The sequence below is a fragment of the Lemur catta genome, chromosome 25 (genome assembly GCF_020740605.2).
Source record: "Lemur catta isolate mLemCat1 chromosome 25, mLemCat1.pri, whole genome shotgun sequence".
Taxonomy (NCBI): Eukaryota; Metazoa; Chordata; class Mammalia; order Primates; family Lemuridae; genus Lemur; species Lemur catta.
In genome coordinates this window covers 9,004,298-9,030,500 of record NC_059152.1, presented here as the reverse complement: position 1 = coordinate 9,030,500, position 26,203 = coordinate 9,004,298, and the positions used below count along the sequence as shown (strand labels likewise).

Sequence of the window (26,203 nt, the reverse complement as noted above, 5' to 3'; positions counted from 1 at the left end):
AAAAAATTTTTTTTTTCTGGACAATTCAGCAGAAAAGGGAGAATTTTAAAGGTGATGTTTGAACTGATGGCTGTAAGGTAAGAAGGATCTAGCAATGGAGAAAAACTGGAGGAACAGCATTATGGGTTTAGGACATAGCAAATATGAAAACTTTGAGGTGGGAAATACTGATTTGCAGTTTTTAATGGTCTTTCTAGTGCTCTAGGTTAAAAGGCAGGGTAGAGGGAGAATTAAGAAGGAAGCAAGTAAGCAGAGAGGTCAGCTAAGAGCTACTGTAGTCATTTCATCCAGGGCACAAAAGAAAAAGGTGGCTTAAACCAGAGAGCTAGGAACAAAGCTGGAAGACTGCGGTTATAGCTGCTGAGAAATCAAGTGAGACAAGAAGAGAGATAGTTCATTAAATTTTTCAAGATAAATGACAGGTCTATGACAAGAGCAGTTTGAGTAGAGTAGTGGACTCAAAACCAGACTGGGCTGAGTTGAAGTGGAAAGGAAGTTGAAGGAGCAAAAACAAATGACTCTTCCAAGAAGTGACCTTCTAGTTGCCAAATTCAGTGGATGTGTTTTACTCAGTATCCTATTAGATGTCTCTGGTGCACTATACTTGGATAGTTCACTCTTTGAAACTAGATATTCCAGTGATTCTTTTTTCTTCTTTCTTGTTCGTTTTTGGGGGGGAGAGGGGGGCACAGACAAACAACTGTGAGAGCACAGACAAACAACTGTGAAATCTGATGAGAGCTATCCACACAAACACACATTTTGGATATGATTTCATTAATCCTTTGAAGCCCATGAACGGGCCCCAAAGGAGTCCATGGATCCCAAATTAAGAACCCCCTCACTTTTCAATTAGCTGGTGAGAAAAGGAAAATAGCTTAGAGCAGTCTGAACTATGTTAGGTATGCAAAATTTATCAAGCCAGAGAAACATGAGTATGGGACTTCAGGCATGCTCCCTGAACCCATGCCCTGAGACAATTGTTTAAAGGCATTTTGTTCCTGACTAGCTGTCTCACCCATCATCTGCGAGTTCCTGGAATTTGTGATGCAAAGAACAATGTATAGCCCCAGTCAATAGCTTAAAATATTTTAATGTACACTCCTGGTAAACAACTTAGGAATTGACTTTCTTTTTCCTTTAAAAACCCACTTGTGGTATGGTCACTCATGCCTTGGGAGCCTGAGTCGGGAGGATCCCTTGAGTCCAGGAGTTTGAGACCAACCTGAGCAACCTAAGGGGATGCCATCTCTACAAAATCAGGAGGCTGATGCAGGAGGATCACTTGAGCCCAGGAGTTTGAGGTTGCAGTGAGCTATGATGACACCACTGCACTCTAGCCAGGGTGACAGAACCAGACCGTGTCAAAAAAAAAAAAAGAAAGAAAGAAAGAAAGGAAGGAAGGAAGGAAGGAAGGAAGGAAGTCCAGCTTTCTTCTTATGAACTTTTCACACCTTCTGACACACAACTACTCCTCTTGGCATGCTGGTTGTGATGGTTACTTTTATGTGTCAACTTGGCTAGACCACAGTATCCTGATATTTGGTCAAACACTAGTCTAGATGTTGCTGTGAAGGTATTTTTTAGATGTGATTAACATTTACAGCGGTAGATTTAGAATAAAGCAGATACCATCCATAACATGGGTTAGCCCCATCCAATCAATTAAAAGCTTTAAGAGACAAAAACTGATCTCACCCAAGGAAGAAAGAATTCTGCCTTTAGAAGGTCTTTGGACTTGAGCTACAACAACTCTTCCCTGGGTCTCCAGCCTGCCAGCCTGTCTGTAGGTTTTGGATTTGCCAGTCTTCCCCGTCACATGAGCCAATTCTTTTTTATATTTACATTTTTAAATGACAAACAAAAATTGTATATATTTAGGGTGTACAACATGATGTTTTAAAATATGTACACACTGTGGAGTGACTAAATCAATATAATTAATATAAGTGAAAAAAAAATTTTGGTTGTACTGGGCAGCCCCCAGAACGAAAATAGGTTCAGAGTGACTCCTTAATTAATATATCTATTATCTCACATGCTTATCATTTGTGTGTGTGTGGTGAGAACATTTAAAATATACTTTCTCAACAATTTTCAAGAATATAATACATTGTTATTAACCATAGTCACATTGTCCAATAGATCTCCTGAACTTCTTCCTCTAACTCAAATTTCATATCTTTTTATTTTTTATTTTTTTTTCTTTCTCTTCTTCTTCTTTTTTTTTTTTTTTTTTGAGACAAAGTCTCGAAAGTCTCACTCTGTTGCCTCGGCTAGACTGCCGTGGCGTCAGCCTAGCTCACAGCAACCTCAAACTCTTGGGCTCAAGCAATCCTCCTGCCTCAGCCTCCCGGGTAGCTGGGACTACAGGCACATGCCACCATGTCTGGCTAATTTTTCTGTATATATTTTTAGTTGTCCATATAATTTCTTTCTATTTTTAGTAGAGATGGGGTCTTGCTCTTGCTCAGGCTGGTCTCAAACTCCTGAGCTCAAACGATCCACCCGCCTCGGCCTCCCAGAGTGTTAGGATTACAGGCGTGAGGCACCGCGCCCAGCCAAATTTCGTATCTTTGACCAACATCTTCCCAACATTCCACACCCCTCACCAGCCCCGGTAACCACCATTTCACTCGTTGCTTCTATTAGTTAAACTTTTTGGATTCCACATATAAGTGAAGTTGTGCAGTATTTGTCCTCCTGTGCCTAGCTTATTTCACTTAACATAATATTCTCTAGGTTTATCCGTGTTGTTACAAATAATAGGATTTCCTTCTTTTTTAAAGCTGAATAGTATTCCATTGTGTATCTATACCACATGTTCATTATTTAATTTAATTTAATATATTTATTTTTTAAGGGACTGGGTCTTGCTATATTGCCCAGGCTGGACTCAAACTCCTGGGCTCAAGCAATTGTTCCGCCTCAGCCTCCTCAGCAGCTGGACTATAGGCACGGGCCACTGAGCCCAGCCCAGCAATATAGTGATACCACATATTCTTCATCCACTTATCTATTGACAGACACTGGAGTTGAGTCCCCATCTTGGCCATTGTGAATAATGCTACAATGAACATAGGAATGCAGACATCTCTTTGACATACTGATTTAATTTCTTTGAATATATACTCAGCAGTGGGATTAATGGATCATATGGTAGTTCTATTTTTAATTTTTTGAGGAAACCTCCATACTGTCTTTCATAATGGCTTTATAGCTAATTCTTTCCAATAAATCTCTCTCTCTATATATATGTGTGTATATATGTACACACACACACACACACACACACACACACACACACACACACACACCCTACTGGTTCTGTTTCTCTGGAGAGCCCCGACTAGAACCGGTCCATAGCATAAAGCTTTGTTTTACTTCCCCCAGGCCTACCCTGCCCACAGTGTGGGCACAAGATCCACGACTCAGGTCTGACCATCAGAGTGTCCTATTCTCTTATTCATGTCACATGTCACAAAGATGGCAATATGACCCAAACCAGGCCAATCAAAGTCCTTCCCAGGACTTTACTGCTACAGCTAAAAGAAAAGAGATTTTTCCTTTGAGGTCATGGTACTTGGTGGATATGAGCCTTTGTTGCCAATGACCATTTTTCCTGCCACGTGGGAAGCGCTTGTCCTTAACATCAGAGAATGAGGCCAATATAAAAAGATGAATAAAGTCAATAGAGCTGAGAGGAGAAAGGAGGGGAGAGTTAGCCATTCGAGCCCCATGATTTAGTGATGCCGAAAGTCAGAAACACCCCTGGACTTCCCAGTTACATGTTCCAGCCAATTTCCTTTATGATTAAATTAGTTTGAGTTGGGTTTCAGTTGCTTGCAATAGAAAGAGCCGTAATTACCATAGAGTTCAACACCCATGTCCATCATTAATATGTCAAATAAAATTTGACAACTCTACATATCAGTTAGGCTGAGGGAAAGATAAAGACTAAATATTTTAAGATAAAAGAGATTGCAGGTTACCACTAGCTGACTATTCAACATATAAAAAAATGAACAATTTGGGAAAACAATATCAGCTAAAAATGTTAGCTAGAACAGTTTAATTCCAGATCAATTATCAGGGAGTCTAAAATAGATTCTAGAATTCAGACTGAAATAGTCTTCTAACAGTTTCAACAGCCAACTATATGTTGGATAACTTCCACATCTTGATCAAATTCAAGTTATCCAAAATGGAATTCATCATTTCCTCTACAAATACCTATTCTTTCTGGGGGCAGTGGCTGATGCCTGTAATCCCAGCACTCTGGGAAGTCAAGGTAGGAGGATCCCTTGAGCCCAAGAGTTCAAGACCAGCCTGAACAAGAACGAGATCCTGTCTCTACTAAAAATAGAAAAATTAGCCAGGGGTTGTGGTGCATACCTGTTGTCCCAGCTACTTGGGAGGCTGAGGCAGGAGGATTGCTTGAGCCCAGGAGTTTGAGGTGGCTGTGAGCTAGGCTGATGCCACGGCACTTTACTCAGGGCAATGGAGTGAGACTCTGTATCAAATAAAATAATAAAAAAATTAAAAAATATAAAAAAATTTTTAAAAAGTCTCACATATCTCTATATGTCCTATTGATTCTGTTTCTCTGGAGAACCCTAATACAAGTAATCCTGTCAGTAACAACCTTCAGCTATCTGCCCCTTCAAGGATTGTCTCATCTTCAGAGAACTGCCTTGCATTGGGTTATAACCCACAAAATAAAATAAGTATTTAGGAGTCCATTCAATCTAGAATATATTTAAAACCCTCAAAACTCAATAAGGAAACAACCCAACAGAAAAATGGGCAACAGATTTGAGTCAAAACTTCACCAAGGCCAGACACAGTGGCTCACACCTATAATCCCAGCACTTTGGGAGGCTGAGATAGGAGAATCACTTGAGGCCATGAGTTTAAGACTAAACTGGGCAACATAGTGAGACCCCATCTCTAAAAAAAAAACAATAATAGAAAAATTAGCTGAGCATGGTGGCTCACACTTATAATCCCAGCTACTTGGGAGGCCAAGGTAGGAGGATCGCTTGAGGCCAGGAGTTCAAGACCAGCCTGGGCAATATAGCAAGACCCCATCTCTACAAAAAATTTAAAAGATTATTAGCCATGCTTGGTTGTGCATGCCTGTAATCCCAACTACTCAAGAGGTTGAGGTAGAAGGATCACTTGAGCCCAGGAATTTGAGGTTACAGTGAGCTATAATCAGGCCACTGCACTTCAGCCTGGGCAACAGAGTGAGACCCTGTTTCTAAAAAAAAAAAAAAAAAAAAAAAAGGAAAAAAAACTTCACTAATGAAGATACATGGATGGCAAATAATTACATGAAAAACTAATCAATATATTAGGGGGAAAACAAATTAAAATTACAATAAGATAATATCCCACACCTATTAAAATGACCAAAATTAAAAAGACTGACCATACTAAGTATTGGCAAGGAAGCAGATGAACTGAAACACTCATATTGTTGAGTCCTCTCATGTTCTTGGGAATGTACAACCATTTTGGAAATCAGTTTGGCAGTTTTTTAAAAGAAGTTATACAACTACCATATCATTCAGCCATTCTACTCATAGATATTACCCAAGAGAAAAGAAGATATATATCCACAGAAATACTTAGGCACAAATGTTCATGGCAATCTTACTTGTGGATAGCCCAAACCAGGAAACAACTCAAATGGCCATCAACAGATGAATGGATAAATTGCAGTATATTCATACTATGGAATACTCCATAATAAAAAGGAATGAATTATTGACATATACAACAACATGTATGAATCTCAAGATAATTATGCTAAATGAAAAAAGCCCAACAAACAAAAAAATATAGATAGGTTATTCCACCATGAAACTGAAAGGGCTGGGCAGGGTGATTCTAGCCAGCACTGCAGGCCCTGTCCCCTGCATCCCTGCATCTCCACAGCCAGGAACCTGTGGCTTCCTCCACCCTATCTCAGCCCCAGAGAAAACTTTCTGAACCCTTAACTGCTTGCTGTAACCCCCCTGATCACAAACACAAGAGTCCAGTCTCCTACAGCTCAAACCCCTTCTGCATTCTATTTTTGCAGCTTTTTGTATGGTGCGTTGGATCTACATGGTGCTCTGCAGACAGTTAAGTTATAAAAAGGTAACCCCTCGTGTGTATCTCTTTCCTTTGCATGACCAAAGTCAGGGTCGGGGTCGGGGTGAGACTAGATTTGTCCCCATCAATTTCAGCATATTTTCATCTGGTATGTACGTGGCTGCCCCCACTTTTGATACCTTCCTCCTCACCCCACCCCCCAAAAACAAAACACACAAAAAAATGAACATTTGAGGCAGATAGACGTTAAGGTGGCCCTGTGATCCCTGCTTTCTGGCACTCAGCCCTGTCTAATTCCCTCCCCTTGAGTGTGGGCAGGGTCTGCAACTCGCTATGATAAAAATGATGGGCTGTGATTCCTGGGATTACATTTTATAAGACTGTCTTGTTAGTTGACTGGCACTAGAGTCTCTCTGTCTCTCTCTTGCTGGCTTAGAACAAGCAAGCTGCCGTGAATCCTACAGCTGAAAGCAAATGAATTCCTCTAACAGGCTCAGGGAGCCTGAAATTGGATCCTTTCCTAGCAGAGCCTCGGATGAGACCTAGCCCTGGTAGACACTTGGGCTGCAGCCCATGACTCTGAAGCGGAGAACTCAGCTCTTCTGCCTCCCTCTTTGACTTTCAAGGATAATGTCCCTATTTTAAGATCATCTGATTAGCAACCTTAATTCCATCTGCACCTTAACTCTCCTTCGCCATATAACCTGACACATTCATAGGCTCTGGGGATTAGAACGTGGATATATTGCTGGTGGGGGGGGGATCATTACTCCGCCTGTCACACATGCTTCTACTGAGCCTGTTGGATCCCTTGTCAGCACGACCCCTTCTCTGCATACTCTTAGCCAAGGCTTTATCTCCACTGCTTTCACCAATCAGTAGTCTGTTCTCTGTAGCCAGAATTTTTTGGAATTTCTCATTCATTAACATGGATCATTGTTAGCTCTTCCCATCATTCTCAATGTATTTTGAGATATTAAACTTTTAATTTTTATTACTATTATTTTTTGAGACAGGGTCTCACTCTATTGCCTGGGCTAGAGTGCAGTGGCATCATCATACTCAGTGCAACCTCCAACTCCTGGGCTCAAGTGATCCTCCTTCCTCAGCCTCCTGAGTACCTAATATCTTGGATTATGGGTGCACACCATCATGCTCAGCTAAATTTTAAAATTTTTTGTAAAGATGGGGTCTCACTATCGCCCAGGCTGGTCTCTGGCCTCAAGCAATCCTCCTGCCTAGGCTTCCCAAAATGCTAGGATTCTAGTCATGAGCCACAGTGCCCGGCCCCCTTTTATTCTTTTACTTTCCTTTTAATAGTCTCTCAAGAGGGAGAAAAGACAAACGTATGTGCTCAGTCCAGCATCTTGAAGAGGATGAACCTTCTTCCTCCTTCTCCATCTTGCAAGGCTAGCGGAAAACTTAAATCTCTGTTAGTGTCGGGGCCTCCTTACCTCTAATAGTTACATCAGCTTCTAGATTTAAGAGGTGCCTGGGGGCATCTCATCTCTGGTTATCATAGAAGCCATAAATCGGTTTATTGTTAAAACTGGCAGTGATCCTTCAAAGCCTAGCAGCTCTCTGCTTCCCTGCCACAGGCAAGGATGGGGATTCTTGCCAAGTGGGAATGTTATTGTCTAGTCAGTCTAGGCTCCTGCCATCCCCTTTAAAGTCTTGCTTATTTCCTGAGAGTACTATCAACAATATTGGGAACTGCTGACTTTTGTTTATTCCCAGGAATCTCTCCTCTCTTTTTCTCTTTGTCCTTAAAGTCACTTCTTTTCTCTATGCCCCTTCCAGAACTCCTGGCTTTATCTCTTCCACAGAATCGGACTTTAGGAAAATTAAGCCAGAAAGGGAAATATCCTACAGAAATTTTTTTTTTAGCCTTACAATTGTACATCTTCCTTTGGCAAGAAAGCACAAAATGGTCTGCTTACCTTTCTAGAACTAAGGATGGAAAAATAGAGGGAGAAGAACACAATTATCTCATAAAAAGTATTTTGTGGCTGGGTGTGGTGGCTCATGCCTGTAATCCTAGCACTTCGGGAGGCCAAGAGAGGAGGATTGCTTGAAGCTAGGAATTTGAGACCAGCCTGGGCAACACAGCAAGACCCCCATCTCTACAAAAAATTAAAAAAAAAATTAGCCCAGCGTTGTTGAGTGCACCTGTAGTCCCAGCTACTCAGGATGCTAAGGTAGGAAGATAGCTTGAGCCCAGGAGTTCAAGGTTACAGTGTACTATTTTGCTACCAAATACATGGATGCATTCATTCATATATATTCATTGCCACCATATATATTCATATATATCTATCTATGCTTATGGTATACAAATAGTTTCGCTCCATTAGATCACTGAGTTGTAATTTATTCAATTCTCATTGATAGACATTTGTTATTTTTTTTCCTATTATAGATAATGCTGCAATGAATATACCTTTATATGTATTTGTATACCTATGGGAATATATCTTAAGAACATATTCCCTCCTCAAAATATAAAACATAAAGTTACCATATGACTCTGTAATTCCACTCCTAGTTATCTAAGAAAATTGAAAAAATATATCCATGTAAAAACTTGTACTTGAATGTTCAGAACAGCATTATTTATAATACCCAAAAAATGGAAACAACCCAAATGTCCATCAGCTGACGAATGGATAAACAAAATATAGTATGTTCATACAATGGACTATTATGCAGCCACAAAAAGGAATGAAGTACTGACCCAGCATGGATGAACCTTGTAAACACTGTACTGAGAGAAGGCAGTCACAAAAGGCCACATATTATTTGATTGCATTTATATGCAATGTCTAGAAAAGGCAATCCTTAGAGACAGAAAGTAGATTAGTGGCTGCCTAGGGCAAGGAGTTAGGGGTTGAGTAGGGGGAATGGAGAGGGACTGCTCATGGGAATGGAATTTTCTTTTAGCGGAAGAAAAACTGTTCTAAAATTAGATTGTGATGATGATTGCATAATCCTACGAATATACTAACACCCACTGAATTGTATACTTTTAAAGGGTGAATTGGGCTAGGCGCATTGGCTCATGCCTGTAATCCCAGCACTTTGGGAGGCTGAGGTGGGAGGACTGCTTGAGGCCAGCAGTTTGAGACCAGCCTGGGCAACATAGGGAGAACCCCTCTCTAAAAAAAAAAAAAAAAAAAAAAAAAAATTAGCTGGCGGGGTGATGTGCACCTGTTCTGCCAGCCTCTTAGAAGGCTAAGGCAGGAAGATCACCTGAGCCCAGGTGTTTGAGGTTGCAGTGAGCTGTCATGATGCCATTGCACTCTGGCCTGGGCAACAACAACAAAAATTTTGTTTTGAAGCTGGAGGTGGTTGTGCATACCTGTAGTCCCAGCTATTATGGAGGCTGAGGCAGGAGAATCACTTGAGCTCAGAAGTTTGAGACCAGCCTGGGCAACCATAGTGAGACTCTGTTTCTCAAAAAAAAAAAAAAAAAAAAAAAAAACCAAACAAAAAAATCCATTCTTACTACTGCACTTGACTAGTCTTAAAAAAAAAAAGCAATTTTTGATCAGAGATATACAAAATAAGAGCAAATAGTTAATATTAATCTGGCAGTTGTGTGGAAGATGGGCTGAAAGAAGAGAAGAGCTCTAAGGAAATAAGTCAGGCAATATTAATTATCCATATATTCCATGATGGTATTCTAAGCCAGCAGGAAATTAGTACTGTGATCTTTGGCTTGTTGCAGCAGTCACCAGCCATATGATATTCCTATCTGAGCCATGATGTGACACAGGAAACAGCATCAAATTCTTCCAACTTCCTCATTAAATTGATAATCAGAGGCAGCTTGTAATTTTAATAAATTGAGAATTTCTCCCCATATTTATGACATTCTTCATGGTGCGGAATTCTCACTTGCTTTCCTCTGAACTATCAGCATTTATATACAGACTTTTTTCTAAGCTTTATTATACTCTCTGAAATTTTATATATCTTATCTTTAGTACTAATTCATTTTTAAAAGCAATAATTTTATTTTGGTTCAATTCACAGAACTTTTAAAACCTTAATTGGCCAAGTTTCAAGATTCAATAAATTGAACAAACTTAAAAAAATTATACTTTCACTTTTGTTATCAAACCACAATGCATTTTCATAAAATTTATTAGAAAATCTATTAGTCTCTTTAAATTACTACTTTGTTTCAAATGGCAATTTGTTTCAATAACCTTCTGCTTCATTTTCAATTTCCTTGACTTGGTTTTCTATGTCCAATTCTTTCTGCTTAATTGACTTAATCTGTCAGCTTCAATAAATAAACCATTTCTTCCTTATAAATTACTGACATCTCTGTTAGAATATCATTTATTAAAGCTAAATCCTTTTAAAACTTTTTTAGTCTTCAAATGTAGTCAATTGTAAAATAACTATTCTCATTTTACAATTTCTGTTAAGTGACTTTACAAGCTTTGGTGAGATTTACAAATTACTTTTCAGCTTATCATTAGTACTACCACACTCACTGAGGTCTAAATATGTCCATTACTCATTATAGCAACTCTGAGATCTTCTGGTACATTATTTTTCTTCATGTACAGGGATAAATATAATTCAAAGATAATAAATTGGGCATTTCCCTAAAGCACAGAGTGCTTTATAAAGAATGTGTAAGACAAGGCAAATGTTTTCCAGATATCTCTATAACAGGATACTCATTAATCAATGGCCATAAATCATTCTAACAATTTGAACTATTCGGTTAATATTAAAATTCATATTACTAATAGTATTCCTTATTGTATTTACTATTTACCAACCAGTAGAGAGTATAGAAAAACTAAGCTATTATACTGTACAGTCCTACGTATTCAATAAGATAAATATTACAAAATTAATTGCATCAAGAATGGGAGGCAGTGCCAAGTGCTTTGATCTCTATTCCAGGTCAGTAAACTCTTCAAGAAAACATATAAAGCATCCGGCACCCAACATATACTTCATAAATATACATTTCCTTCCTCTTGGTACACTGATTTAAAAAAAAGAAAAAAGCCAGTGGAGCAATCTTGAGATATCAAGACAGGAAGACGGGATAGAACAAGGCCTTCAATAGAGAGAAAGGGAGGGAATCTAGAACATGAGAACTAGTTTGGCCTAGGGCAGAATGACCAACCTTTCTTGATATAAAATGCAGACTACTTCAAGACAGACCTAAAGTTCAGGGGAGGAAAGCTTGGAGAGTTTACATTTAATGGGAGAAGAGTGGAAGAGAAGCAGGGGACATTAGACTGACAAGTTTGAAATCTACACTAGGAAAGGAAGATTAGTTGCAAAACAAAGGGGTTACTGAGGCTGCAATGCGTAAACTTAAAATGGCTACCGCAGCAGTTCTCAGCAACATGGGAGGAGCAAAGAATGTAGATGGTTATTCATCCAGGATTGGGGACTGGCTGGATGACAGTGGCCAAGGAAAGGAGAAAAGTGATCTGAGAACAAATGCTCTCAAAGTTTCCCTGAAGTGAACCACTAATAGAGTATAGGTTACACAGGGAAGGAAGTAAAGTAGGAAGTTGACACAGTGGAATGAAGAACTGACGATTTTAAGATCTTGCTAAGGTTAGAAAGTGATTTATGGCAACATAACTGGCATACATTTTTCTGTATTAACAGTTATGACAATAGATCAAGTGAAAAGGACAGAGTTTTGATTATTTGATAGATAAAATGATTCTCTGTTAAAAATCTGTTTCAATGCCAAGCATTGTTGTCATTGACAAAGAAGGATAAAAATGACAAAAGAATCAAAATTAATTTGATTAGGCAAGGAATAAATCTAGGTAAGCAATTTTTATACTTAAAAGTAGATACTTTGTTTACACACTCAGCAATAGATTTTTAGAATCATGTTTTTTTTTAAAAATTATGGTTTTATAAAGTTTAAATTTCCTTACTGTAGCACAATTACCCATGATTTTAAGAAGTTCCCTCATCATTGTTAAAATGGAAGATTTAAATTATTTTAGTAGTTAGTAAAGGCACCCAACTTTTCAATAGGATTTAGGTTGAATGCTTGGGTGAGAATTTCTCATACAATTATAGGTGATTAGATACTACAAAACCAGTCAAGCAAAACATAATGTCTCTAAGGAAAACAAAAACTTTCATTTTAGGATGTCAACAACTGTAATACTGAAATTAGATTTTTTGGTTTTTTTCCCCCTACTTTTGGCCCACAGATGGCTCCAGTGGCTTGGGTCAGGAACTTACACAAAAGGCAGAGCAGGGTCAGGGTTAAGGCTCTAAACAATTACTTAGTGCTTGATAGTAAGCCTTTGGCTACTTTTCAGTCAGGCACTTTCTCTTGGTTAACGCTCGTTTCCTTTAAAGATGCCTTCTCCCATTCCATTCAAGCATCTGTTGCCTTCAAGGGTGGTAGTGATTTTGGTGGGAAGGAAAAGGGCATTTTCTGCTTTTGTATTTGAGGTAAGCAAATAGCCCTTTTAAGATTTTCACTACCAGTGATGGGGAAATGTAGTAACGTTCAAATGCTCCTCCTACACTACTTATTCCATATATCCTTTTTCCTTCCCAATTGGAAAGACAACGCTGTACCCAGATACTTACATTACAAGCGGGGAAAGGAATTCAGACTAGCACGTGAATTTATTACAGCACAACTCCTTGGTCAAAAAGCAGAATTTGTGAGGCAGAGAGGAAGGAAAAAAGGAAAGAGGGAAGGAAAAAAGGAAAGAGGTAAGAAAAAGGACCAGAGTACTTACTGTTCATCACTATCAGCCTTTTCATGGAAGATTTTAGTAAGGGGGTTTTCAGGGAGGATACTGAGATATTTTCAGCATTTAGGAAAAAAGAGGAGCTCTGTGGTCTTTGGGCCACAAAGCCAGCTGAAAGAAAATAGCTTGGAACTGGAATAGATGAATAGGGAACTGCTCATACAGTACAGTTAGGAAGCATCTGGATAAAAATTCCTGGAAGCTGAAGTCTTTTTTATTGACAGAATCAACAGCACATTTGTAGGGCAGAGATGGTCACAATATCCTGCCACAGCAATTTCTGACATTCACATTAGACCTATATAAATGTGGCTCCTTTTAATTTCTTCAATATGTATTATGATCATCTGCACAGATGGGTTTCTAAATCGAAACAAATTCCCATCTCCCCTATAGTTTTTTGGAGAACAGCTTAGACCAAATTTTTAAAAAGGTGATAGGCTAAAAGACTAAAAGACAAAAAAAAAAAAAAAAAAATAACTAAAACAAGCTATCAGGACCAGTCAAGAATAACTTAATATTATTCATCTTCTTTGAACATCTTACTTAAGTGCTTTATTAGGGCTACTAGTTCAGGGTTCCCACCACGTGTATCAATTTGTTTGTAGGCTTTAGATTCGAGCTCTTTAAGAGTTTGCCGAGTGTATTCAAAGGAACCTACATCTTCAAGATAATGTACACAGTATTTTTTAATATCTATGTTTTCTGTTCTCTGGCGCAAGATATTCTGCACCTGGGTGCTTTCAGGCCTCGACCAAATAGCATGAATAGTGGGAAATGAGAACTTTCCCTCTGTTAGATCTTCACAAAAACTTTTGTTTTCACTATATTCTTTGGAGTGTAGGTTAGCATAATCATCCCTAATTTGGAAAAAGAGCCCAAGTGTATTAAGCAGCGGCTTTAAATCTTCTTTGTAATCAGAGAACAACTGCATGAGACCTACTGCTAATCCAAATAGTCCACCTGTCTTTTGCAGCACCATAGCTTTGTATTCTTCTTCAGTGGGACACGTGTAATTATCCCTCCAGTAAATATCTAGGCCTTGTCCCTGATGGAGTTCCAAAAGTTGGCGGGTGAAAAGCTTTACTGCATCTGGGTGATCAAGGGTTAAGACTTTCTCTAAGCCAAGAAAATACACATAATTGGCAGAATTGATGACGGACGGAATTCCATAGATGCTGTGTGCCACTGGAAAGCCACGTCGGAGTTTTGAGCTGTCTTCGATATCATCAATGAGTAAGCTGGCGTTATGCAACATTTCTGTCACTTCAATGATAATCTAATAAAAAAGAATTGAAAATTTCACTTTATGAGAACTATTCAAAATAGCTTTACAGTAACAGATTATGAAGGTCTCAAGGTGTCTTAATTTTTACAACTAATAATTTTTTTTTTTTGAGACAGAGTCTCACTTTGTTGCCCGGGCTAGAGTGAGTGCTGTGGCGTCAGCCTAGCTCACAGCAACCTCAAACTCCTGGGCTTAAGCGATCCTCCTGCCTCAGCCTCCCGAGTAGCTGGGACTACAGGCATGAGCTACCATGCCTGGCTAAGTTTTTCTATACATATTTTTAGTCGTCCAGATAATTATTTCTATTTTTTAGTAGAGACGGGGTCTCGCTCAGGCTGGTCTCGAACTCCTGACCTCGAGTGATCCACCCGCCTCGGCCTCCCAGAGGGCTAGGATTACAGGCGTGAGCCACTGCGTCCGGCCTGCAACTAATAATTATTTATCAACCTCAATATAAAATAATATATTGCACGAGCATTAAGTTCAATCAAGAAGTAGGAGTATTTTTATGCAACAGCTATTAATTTCTTTGGGATTAAGAATGAGATTAAGAATTGCCTAAATACCTGTAGCTTGTCTTCTGGAACTTTCAGCCAATGATTAAATGCCTGTGAAAGTTTGGTTCTCACTTGTTTACCTGCAATTTAATAATAAAATTTGACAATAAAATGAATAGAAACTTCCTTCAAAATTGCCCAAACTTGGTAAATCCAGCCCCATTAATCCATTACCTGCTGCAGAGCTTGCCTTCCACTGCTCGACACCCTACCCTCAACCCCTCTGAAATCCACAACCTTTTAAAATCAGGGCAGGCCTGAGATTCTAAAGCACTTCAGTGGCACACTAGCCCACTTCTTTTACCCTAACTTGAATTGACAATTTTGGTGTCGGATAGGCTTTTTAGGCATTATGGCCTAATTTATTACCTTTTTTAAAAAAGGAAGCTAGTCTAGTTAGTGGCAGTTAATTAGCAGTATGTATTTTATAGAACTATAGGTATTTTTAATGAAATGTACTTTACTATTGAATTACCTCATAAAATGACCTCTTAAAATTATCTACCATTCCTTTTAATTAAGGTTTTAGGGATTGGGCAGCTCTGCTTCTTTCCTATCAAATATGAGACTACTGTACCCAGAAGTATTCCCTTTTAATATCCCTAGTTTAGTTAAAAGCTAATCTCTTTATTATGACTATTTCGCTTTTCTTTTTTGAGACAGGGTCTTGCTCTGTCACCCAGGCTGGAGTGCACTGGTGTCATCAGAGCTCACAGCAACCTTAAACTTCCTGGGCTCAAGTGATACTTCTGCCTCAACCTCCTGAGCAGCTGGGACTACAGGTGTGTACCACCACACCTGGCTATTTTATTTTATTTTATTCTTTGTAGAGACCGGGTCTTGCTATTGCCCAGGCTGGTCTCGAACTCCTGGCCTTGAGTGATCCTTCTGCTTTGGCTTCCCAAAGTGCTAGGATTACAGGTGTGAGCCACTGCGCCCGGCCAAGAGAGATCTTTAGATAGAAGTTAACCACTAGTAGTAACTGTGGCCCAAATACAAAGCAATGATAGATGAAAACCACAAACAGTTCATTTAGTAAGAATGTTCTGAGCTTCCTGATAAATGAATGCTAGTAACATCCCAATTTCAGATTACGTTTCAGGAAAATGGTTACATAAAAAGTTAAGTTTCAATTAACTAAAACACTATTTCCTAAGTCCTATATGTTTTCTCTGTACCAATTGTCCAAACAAATGAATCTACAAACTCTCGTTACATATGCTAATGGGACAAAGTTTCACTTTCTGTGAGAAAGGAAGAAAAGGCATCTCTCTTCTGCCTACTAATCCTTAAGGTGCACATGGTCTGGGTAGCAATTATATACTTGATATTCCTGATCTACTTTCCAGTTTGACAAAGGTTAGTCTGGGCTGTACTTACAAAGCACAATTGTGCAAACTAATCTATTACCACTTTTAAAAAAATAACTTTTGAAGATGAAAACCACAGAGTCCCATTACATTTGGAGTCCCATTTTTCATTTCACTTCCAAATATTATATAGAAAACAGTAAAATAAATGGCTTAATTTTCGGTACTACAGGTTTTTAATGTTTTTTTCCCTCTGATGAGATTCTAGGATCTGGCCTGATATGTTTAAATTCCCAAATCATTTCTAAGATTGAGGCTAATCACAGAGATCCCTCAAAATTAAAACAAACATTCCTCCTTCCTCTTTAAGACCCTAACATCACTGATTCTCTTTTTGCAGCCCCTCGTCCTCCACTCCCAACTTCATCCTCCTCTCCCTAACTACAAGGGTATGGGGACTTACACTAGGGTAAATAAACAAACAAATTAAAGTCATTCTCTTCACTGATTTCAGAAAATCCTGATATCATTATTACTATAATATTTTATAAGCAAGAGTAATTTTATAACAGTACAAATGATCTGGCCCACCTTTAAGTTATTTTAGTAACTCTGAAGCTTTCTGTAAAAAATAGGAGTGTGATACATATTGCAATGTCCTATTTCTTTAGGAAAATCTCTGAGGTTGTATTCTACCATGGATCAAGAACATATCTGATAAATAAGGTTAGGTACCAACTGAGAATTTTAAATATGTTATCTAATGGCTTAAAACATTACTTCCAGGTAATGAGAACTTTAAAAAAAGTTACAGAAGTTCATTGCATAGGTAAGCACTGTGGTTAAAATCTGACTACAGGCAGTCCTTGCTTTGCAGGTAGTGGAGTGGGAAACACTCAGGAGACACTTGTTAGACTCCTCAGCATTCTGATAACTGGCTTATTTTACGGCAGTCCAGTTCTAGCCAATGTTTGCCAATTTGTTACAAAAGAAGTCCAACAATAGGTGGTGGGTAGAATGAAGGAAAACAGTGCCATGTTTCTCACTAGGAGATCCTGAAATAAGCGAAGTTACTAAATGCTAAACAGATGTCACTCAGTAACAGTCTCTTGGCTTTTTCTTAAACAGTGGGCAACTTTCCCTTTGAATTCTCCATTTCTGTCTTCCCTGCATTCTTTTGAAGCATTGATATCAGCAGGTGAGTCTCCCTTAGGGTCTGCCAGAATAGAAATGACACTAATCATGATGGTTTTCAAGGTGTAGCTCAGGAGCTAGCACTCTTCTGACTTTTGATAACTCTATTTATCCTTCTTAGGCTCATGAAGAATAGAAATGGACACATTACCACTGAGGTAAGCACCATAGAATAGAAATAAAAACATGTCTATTATGATTGAGTTGAGAGCATCCCTAGGGTATAGTTTAGCCACATTATGGGCTAAACAAGTTTTTATAGTTGTCAAAGAATTTACTACCTTTTATATTATTTCCATAAGAAAAGTATTCTACATTTCAAGTAACTGGTTTATAAATGAATTTTTATTACAAGAACCCTCATTTATTATATTCATGAGTTTTTACTCATTATCATTTCCCAAAGTTTAAAAAAAAACCAAAATAAAACAAAAACATACATGTACATGTGATTAGGCAAGTGTCAAGGCAGGAAGCCATGTCCAGGTAATACACCCTTATACAGGAATAAATTGAGCTATGCTTCCACATCCTGTGATTTAAATGCATTAGAATCTGGCTCTCAAAGAACTAGTAGTGTAAGAAACACAGCATGTGTATGAGATACTGGAAAACATGGACATGGAAGGGAAAACTTGAATAGAAGGTAAATGAAGTTTTCTGTTGTTATACAAATTTACATAACTTCCCCTAACATTTAAACCGTGGGAAATTCAAATCTGTGACATCCATAAAAAATAAAACTTCCAATGAAATACCAAAATTAAAAAAAATGTTTCTTTTAGAGACAGGGTCTCACTATGTTGCCAAGGCTGGTCTCAAACTCCCGGCCTCAGTGATTCCCTCTACTTTAGTCTCCCAAGTTGTTGGGTTTGCAGGCAGGAGCCACTGTGATCAGCCCCAAAATATTTTAAGTATTTTTATTTTTCTAAGGAATGCTATATAATTGGATATTTTTAAAAGAGTGTCTTAAAAAATTACCTTTTTTTTTTTAAGAGATGGGGGTCTCGCTATGTTGCCCATGCTGGAGCGTGGTGGCTATTCACAGGTGTGATCATAGTGCACTACAACCTTAAACTCCTGGGCTCAAGCCATCCTCCTGCCTTAGCCTCCTGAGCAGCTGGTACTACAGGCATGCACCACTGCACCTGGCAAAAATTACCATGTAAGAGTGAAAATTTATGAAGTTCTGTTTATAATTTTTCTCATATGCATCACCTTAAATAGGAAATCTCAAGAGCTAGCATGTCTAACTTTTTTTCTTTGCTAACATTTGAATGACCACTACCATATGAAAACTAAGCTATACGTGGACTGATTGAACTGTTACCTGGTAACTGAAGTAAGTATTTATAGGGTTCTAGAAGAATTCTTTGGACTGTTTCTTGAGTCTTCTCCATTGTTTTTAAATTTCAAAGCTTATCTGTCAAAAAGAAGAAACATAAAAAAGATATTAAGAACCTAATTATCTTTGAGTTCAAACTGCAAAAGAATTTGTATCTCAAGGTGTATTTGGAAAGGTAGACTTTCAGTTTGGTTTAAAAAGAAAATTCTACAAGCACGAAACCTTGAAAACATTATGTTAAGTGAAAGAAACCAGTCACAAAAGACTCCATATTATATGATTCCATTTACACGAAATGTTCAGAATAGGCCAATCTATACAGACAGAAAGTAGATTAGTGGTTGCTAGCATGGGGGGGAAACAGGGATTGACTGCTAACGAGTACAGGGTTTCTTTCTGGTGGACCAAAATGTTATAAAATTAAATTGTGGTGATGGTTGTACAACCCTGTAAATATACTGAGAACTACTGAACTGTACAATGTAAATGGGTGGTATTAAATTACATCTCAACTTTTTTGAAAAAAAAATTCTTCATTCACTTGATTATTACAGTGGTCAAAGTGTTCACTTGGTTTTTAATCGGTTTTTTTAGTTACATAACTTATATCAAACCATTCCTTTTTATTTTTTAAGAGACAGGACTGGCTCTGTCACTGAGGCTGAAGTGCAGTGGTGGAGTCACAGCTCACTGCAGCCTCCAACTCCTGGGCTCATGCAATCCTTCTGCCTCAGCCTCCCAGGTTGCTGGGACAAGTGTGCACCACTGAACCCAGCCTAAGCCTTTCCTATTTTTTCACCCATAAAAGGCTTAATTTGTTGACAGCAAAGAAATGTCAAATCCACAGAATTAGACAGATACCTTTATATTTAACTGATTAAATTAGTAAACATATTCTTTGTTTCTATGAGCATTAAGATGGGGATGTTTTACATATTTAAAATTTAAAGAGATCCCCCCTCCACTTGGTATTTTCTATATAATTAATCCATTTCAGAGATTTTGACTTAAGACATGCCTTAACTTGGATGCAATTATTTTATTAAAAATATTCCTGGGCAGTACCTTATTATTCTGAATTTCACATTTATTTTAATATTTCCTAGAGTATCACTTGTGGTCATCCTAGGGTCTTCCTTTACTGTTGAATCTCTACTGTTTCTTTGTAAATTTGTTTCTATTTTACTTGTCCTCGTATTAGGACTCTTTTGTTTCTAACTGTCCTCGTGTTAGGACTCTTTGACATATTTTAGGAGGTTTATCATTTTTGTCCTATTTTTTGTCTTTTTTTTCTAGAGATAAGGTCTCGCTCTGTCACCTAGGCTGGTATGCAGTGGCATGATCATAGCTCACTGCAGCCTTGAATTCCTGGGCTCAAGCCATCCTACGTCCTTAGCCGCCTGAGTAGCTGGGACTATAAGCATGTGCTACCACACCCAGCTAATTTTTTTCATTTTCTGGAGACAAGGTCTCCCTGTGTTGCCTAGGCTGGTCTCTGATCTCTGGCCTCAAGCAATCCTCCCATCTCAGCCTCCTGAGTTGCTGGGATTACAGGCATGAGCCACTGTACCCAGCTCTTTTGCTTCTTGGGACTATGATTTGGTCTCTGGGATCATGAGCCCTCTCCTAACCAATTATCTGGCTTCACAACACAAGGCTAAACATAACATGATATCTAATGGCAGTTCATGATCAGTGCTGTTCAAAGAGTTGCACATTACTGAATTTTTTAACTGGCACCTTAGAAAGTTCTCTTTTAGTATGCTAGAAGATAACAAAGCACAAGAATATGTTTGGTGGAGAGTCGCTTTTTTTTCTTGAGACAGGGTCTTGCTCTGTTGTCCAGGCTTGAATGCAGTGGTGTCATCATAGCTCACCACAGCCTAAAACTGTTGGGCTCAAGGGATCCTCCTGCCTCAGCCTCCCAAGTAGCTGAAACTGCAGGTGTGTACCACCACACTCCACTAATTTTTCTATTTTTTGTAGAGACAGGGTCTTGCTAGCTTCTCAGGGTGGTCTCGAACTCCTGGGCTCAAGTGATCCAACTGCCTCAGCTTCCCAAAGTGCTAGGATTATAGGTGTGAGCCACTGTGCCGAGCGGGCCACTTCCTTGGAATAAAGAAAATGAAGTTGAATTCATATACTCTGTATTATCCTGATTGCTCAAAGGTCTTTTTTCTGATTCACTGAGTCTGGGCAGACAACTAGGAATATCCATTTCTAATATGCATATTGTATGATTCTGATGCAGTCACTTGAGAAAGTGTTAGGGAGAACTGGAAATGAGTTCTTGCATTGTATGACACCACAGCACAACTAAGCGAGTGGGTGCTGATGTTTTTTATTTACTGTAATGCTGAGGATGTGTTTCTCGATTTCCAAATTTGCCCTAGTAACTTCATAAATGTTAACTACTAAAACTCATCTTTTATAGCCCAGTCATCTCAGACTATGATCTCATCATCTATACTCTCAGGGTTCAGGCAGTTCTAGTACTAGTACTGTTACTCCTTGCTGGCATTAAATTAAAAAATGCAAAACATACTTAGGAAAGCAGAATCTGATGTTTAATGCACAAAATACAGGAATTTTTGCATATATTCAGCAAATGGAACACACTGGTTGATACACACGCAGCTACGCAAATCTGAAGATCTTGAATAAATAGTGCACGAAGTGCCACACAAGTCAAACAATTTCCAAAATCTTGCACCCGTATGTGCACTATTCACAATAGCAAAGATATGGAGTCTAAGTGTCTATCAGCAGATGACTGGATAAAGAAAATGTGGTAAATACACATGATGGAATACTACTCAGCTATAAAAAAGAATGAAATCAAGTCTTCTGCAGCACACGGGTAGAACGGGAGGCCATTATCTTCAGTGAAACAAGTCAGATACAGAAAGACAAATACCACACGTTCTCACTTATAAGGGGGAGCTTATGGATGTAGAACGTGGAATGATAGATAACATACACTTGGAAGGGTGAGCGGGTGGATGATGAGAGATTACTTAGATACAATCTACGTTATTTGAGTGCTAGATACCCTAAAAGCCCTGACTTCACCACTCTACAATCTATGCATGGAACAAAATCACATATCCCATAAATTCACACCCCTCCCATCTAATTATTAACGCTGGCATTCTTTAGCACTGACACTACACCTATTGACAATTAGGTACTTGATGTCCCTGTTTTGTAGTAGGCAATCAATACAAGGGTAAAAAGGTTTGAACTACATTGTCATGTACTTTTTTTTCTTGCTATGGAATGAGATGTATCATATAGCAACAGGAGGAAGGAATGAAACTTCTACACTAACTATACATTGCTAGGCACGTGGTAGGCACATGATAAAGGAGGGCTGAAGTTAATGACATACATATTACCATCAACTGTGCAAGCGCTTTGATGCTTCCACATAGTATAAACCATCTCATGGGTCAGGGAAACCTTTGGAATATGATGAAACCTATGATCTTCTAAAAAAAAAAAAATATCTGCATATATGTAAATAAAAAAAATATCTGCATATATGTAAATATGCCCTCACACAAATACATGCACACCCACAAAAGCCTACATATAACTTCTCAGGGATCATATAGTCTCTTTTACATGTACCTCAGATTAAAAGCTCCAGTTACAGAGTATCTTCACTGTTTAATGCCAAACAAATATGCATGTTTGCATGAAAACAGGCTAAGACATAAACTCCACTAGCTTAACTCTTTATTGAACGCAGATTACAAATGATATTAAAGCATGAATCTGGCACATAGTTCAGGTTGATCTTTAGGATTGAAAAGTATATTTTTTTCTAGTCTGTTCTAGATGATTATCTATGTGAACCAATCATAAAAAAAATCAGCACTCCACCAAAGGAAATCATTTTAGGAAAATGAATTCAAAAAGAAACATTCCATATAGAAAATTTCCATGTCTACTTGGACTAGTGATTAATGTTAAATACATTATGAGGCAAAAACAGCTCATAAAATAGTTTGAAATAATAAAAATAACAATTTAGTAACCTATTACCTATACTGTTTGCTCTCTGATATAGGTTATCTTATTCTTAGAAATTAAAGAAAGAAAAGAAGATATAAAGTAGGGAAAATAATGGCTTAGGTAAAAGATTGAGTATCATTGAAGGTAGAATTTAAAAAAATCTCACAAACACCACATGCACTCTCTAATACATTGGAAATAACCGATGGGCACACAAGTGCACAGAGGGAAGTAAAAGTCATTGGAAATCAAGCAGGGGGAAGGAGGGAGAAGAGGAGGGGCAAAAACCCACCTAATGGGTACAATGAACACTATTCGGGTTATGGGCAGATTTATAGCCCTGACTCAAGCCTTGTGACAAAGACATTTGTATCCCCTTTAATATTCTGAAATGATAATAATAAAAATCTCATGTACTTTTCTATTTAAATCTTCTTAACTAGGTTGGGAGCAAAAATCATGTTTGTATCTTCTTTAACAGCCTCCAAAACACATCTGACTTAACTTAAAAAATCAATGAGACCCATTCTCAGAATTCTTTTTTGTGTCTGGATCACTAACAGGTGTACTTTTGCCCAGAAGTCAGAGCTAACCTTCGTTTCAATTCTTAGAACTTTATGGTTGATGTTATTTCTCAACTTAAAAGAATTATTCCGTTGCTCACTCAGAGAAGTTTAAGAATACTCAATTAACAAATAAGTCAATTAATGTTCCTTTCCCAGAGGATGTTTATATACAACTATTCTCAGCGGGAGGGAAAATAAAGGAAACTCAATTTTTCCAGGTATCAAAAACCAACCTGTCAGTCGGGCACGGTGGCTCAGCCTGTAATCCTAGCACTCTGGGAGGCCGAGGCGGGAGGATCGCTCGAGGTCAGGAGTTTGAGACCAGCCTGAGCAAGAGTGGGACCCCGTCTCTACTAAAAATAGAAACAAATTATCTGGCCAACTAAAATACATACATAGAAAAAATTAGCCGGGCATGGTGGCGCATTCCTGTAGTCCCAGCTACTCAAGAGGCTGAGGCAGTAGGATCGCTTAAGCCCAGGAGTTTGAGGTTGCTGTGAGCTAGGCTGATGCCATGGCACTCACTCTAGCCTGGGCAACACAGTGAGACTCTGTCTCAAAAAAAAAAAACCAACCAACCTGTCTTGTGTCTTCTTAAAAGTCTAAGAGATTCTATACACTGGCATGTGCTCTTTACTGCCTGCTGCTTTGTTTTTCTTTTTTTTACTCAAAGGACTGCCAACTTATCAGAGCTAGAAATTTCAGCTATCATGTAGTAGACATAAATGTACAGAGGCATTACTGTGTGTTACATGAACTGTACTATGTGGTGAATAACTACAGAATGCCTCAGTGAGAGTCTAAAACTACTCCTCACTTTCAAAACTGAAAAAGTGCTGGAAGTTTGTTCAAAGAGTGGATAAACAAATATTAACACAAACAACATATTCTTTCCACCGTATGAAGTAGCCTCCTGGTTGGGCTGCCTACATTCGCCCCTCTAATCAATAGTCCTCTACTCTTCAGTAAGTAATGACAGCGAAATTTAAATCTAGTCTTCTCCCTTCCAACTGAGAACCTTTCGAAGATATCTCATTTCTCTTAGGACAAGAACAAAACTCCTTAACAAAACCTATCAAGGTCAGCAACCTCAGTTCTTCGAACTGGAGAAGCTCCCTTCTGACACAAGGCTTTCCAACATGTTACTTACCCTTTTTGCCTGGAGTGCCCTTTCCTTAGTTAACTCCTGCTAGCCCTTCAGCGCTCTGCTCGATCCTCACTTGCTCAGGAAAGCCTTCCCTTACCTCCTTAACTGAAGCCAAATTTCTTACTTCATATTCTCCTATTACCACGTATTGCAGCACTATCACTGCTGCAACTTCGCATTCACCTGTGTGTCTGGTTTAACATCTGTCTGTCTCCCCAGGCTCTGGTCTAGGAAGGCAGAGGCCATACCAGTTGTTCCACATGGTGGGCGTTCAATACACGCGAAGAAATGAAAGTACCTTCTAACGCACTACAGGATGAAATTAGGGCACAACCTACAAAAAGTGAAAATACCATGCAAAGTTTTTTGTTTTTGTTCTTTTAAGAGAAGGGCCTGCTTACAGAATTGCTAAATATAGACATACGAATGTTAAGCGCAGCCGTGACGCGCAGAGTGAATCCTTCCACTCAAACTCCGGGAGATGACGGGGTCTGAAGGAAACTGAGAGACACGGGCAGGGAATTTAACTAATTTCGAGGCCGATTTTCAACAGCGGCTTGACAGAGAGCTTGAATGTCTACTGGGCTACCATAGAACCCGCAGAGTGAAGAACCGTGAGGTTCCTGCTTCCGCCCCACTGGGTCACCTCTTCCTTCTCCCTGTCTCTAGCAAGGGGATGGAAAATTCGTGCACAATCCGGTTTAGCATCCGGGTTCTCACCCTCCTTTCTTTCTTTCCTCTCGGCCCCGCCTTCCCGCCTCCCCCCGCCCTCCTTCCCATCCGGGTCCCCCCCAGCCGCCGCCGCCACCACCACAGCTCACGGTTCAATGATGATATCACGACTTTCACGCTGCCAGTCCAGGAGTCGCCAGTACCCAGCATCAGCTTCTACTTTAGAGTTCACACTAAAGCGCCTCCGGATGCCTACATGAATCCCTCCCCCTACTTCGCCACAGAACTCTCCGCCCTCCTCAGCCGCCAGCGACACCGCATTACTCGGTGCAAGAAAATGCGCCATCCCGGTCACACTGCGCAGGCGTCGTTGCCACCTCCCCCTCTGCTTTGGGGCCCCGCCCCCTTTCCCTCCCCTCCTTCGTCTCACGCAGGCGCGGGGCATTGCGGGTCTTGCAGTTCTCACTGGCGAGGGCTAGCGCATTGGCCCCGGAGGCTGGACTACATTTCCCGGGAAGCTTTGAGGCGTAACTTTCTGTTTCCATAGAACTGGGGGAAAATGGCGTCGTTGTTTGTATCCAGGGGGCCAATAGGAGCACGGCATGGGCGGGTTCTAAAGAACCCTAACCAATCCGAGGTCGTCTGAGAGGCCATCCGGGAAAGAGGTAGGGGAGGGGAAAAAAAAAAATCTAGGGGAGGAGAGAAAAGAAGGAAGGGGGGGAGCCTGGGGTGGGGGGAAGCGATGTTTGCCCGTCAGTCGAGTCCGGAGTGAGGAGCTCGGGCGCCGGAGCGGAGGGAGACTCCTGAGCTTAAGCTTCCCGCCGCCACGGCCACCGCTTGGACCTTTGCCTGGAGGGAGCCGCAGAGGGTCCATCCCCGCTGTCCTCTGGAGGGCAGCGCGATTGGGGGCCCGGACCTCCAGTCCGGGAGGGATTTTTCGTCGTCCCCCCTCCCCCCAACCAGGGAGCCCGAGCGGCCGCCAAACAAAGGTACCAGTCGCCGCCGCGGGAGGAGGAGGAGCCGGAGCCTCAGCCTCAGCAGCCGCTGGACCCACCGCCCTTCTTCCCCATCTCTCCCCCGGGCCTGCTGGTTTTGGGGGGGAGGAGAAGAGGGGACTCTGGACGTGCCAGGGTCAGATCTCGCCTCCGAGAAAGGTAGGGGACATTTTCTGGGGCTTTCGTGGTCTCCTAAGGGGGTCCCTGTGGTAGTCACTGGGCCCGGCCGAGGAG

At 39.8% G+C, this 26,203-nt stretch overlaps 2 protein-coding genes across 8 annotated transcripts in view; one reads left to right on the top strand and one right to left on the bottom strand.

The window, feature by feature from the left end:
* Positions 1–13,067: 13,067 nt before the first annotated feature.
* Positions 13,068–25,338, bottom strand: GGPS1 (geranylgeranyl diphosphate synthase 1). 3 transcript variants are annotated; one of them, XM_045537240.1, is made up of 4 exons: positions 25,124–25,206; positions 18,555–18,647; positions 14,730–14,800; positions 13,068–14,154 (listed from the first exon to the last, which is right to left on the bottom strand). In XM_045537240.1, the coding sequence occupies exons 2-4, from the start codon at positions 18,622–18,624 to the stop codon at positions 13,396–13,398; spliced, it is 900 nt and encodes a 299-aa protein (XP_045393196.1). In that variant the 5' UTR covers positions 18,625–18,647; positions 25,124–25,206; the 3' UTR covers positions 13,068–13,395. The 3 variants fall into 3 exon arrangements, with proteins under 3 accessions (XP_045393196.1, XP_045393195.1, XP_045393197.1); XM_045537239.1 differs by lacking the exon at positions 25,124–25,206 and adding an exon at positions 24,486–24,625; XM_045537241.1 differs by lacking the exon at positions 18,555–18,647 and having other exon boundaries at positions 25,124–25,338.
* A 320-nt stretch (positions 25,339–25,658) lies between these two features.
* The window catches only part of ARID4B (AT-rich interaction domain 4B), a 126,197-nt gene continuing 125,652 nt past the window's right edge, over positions 25,659–26,203 (top strand). For all 5 annotated transcript variants that reach the window (XM_045537027.1, XM_045537026.1, XM_045537028.1 and 2 more), the window contains exon 1: positions 25,659–26,128. The gene's annotated coding sequence lies outside the window, so the exon portion shown is untranslated. The remainder of the gene's footprint in view (positions 26,129–26,203) is intronic.

Excerpts from the sequence above, each read along its gene's own strand:
- GGPS1 (XM_045537240.1), bottom strand. The coding sequence starts at position 18,624 with ATGGAGAAGACTCAAGAAACAGTCCAAAGAATTCTTCTAGAACCCTAT. Across the intron at positions 14,801-18,554 it reads ATACTTACTTCAGTTACCAG|GTAAACAAGTGAGAACCAAA; the intron begins GTAACAGTTCAA and ends ATTAAATTGCAG. Across the intron at positions 14,155-14,729 it reads TTCCAGAAGACAAGCTACAG|ATTATCATTGAAGTGACAGA; the intron begins GTATTTAGGCAA and ends CTTTTTTATTAG.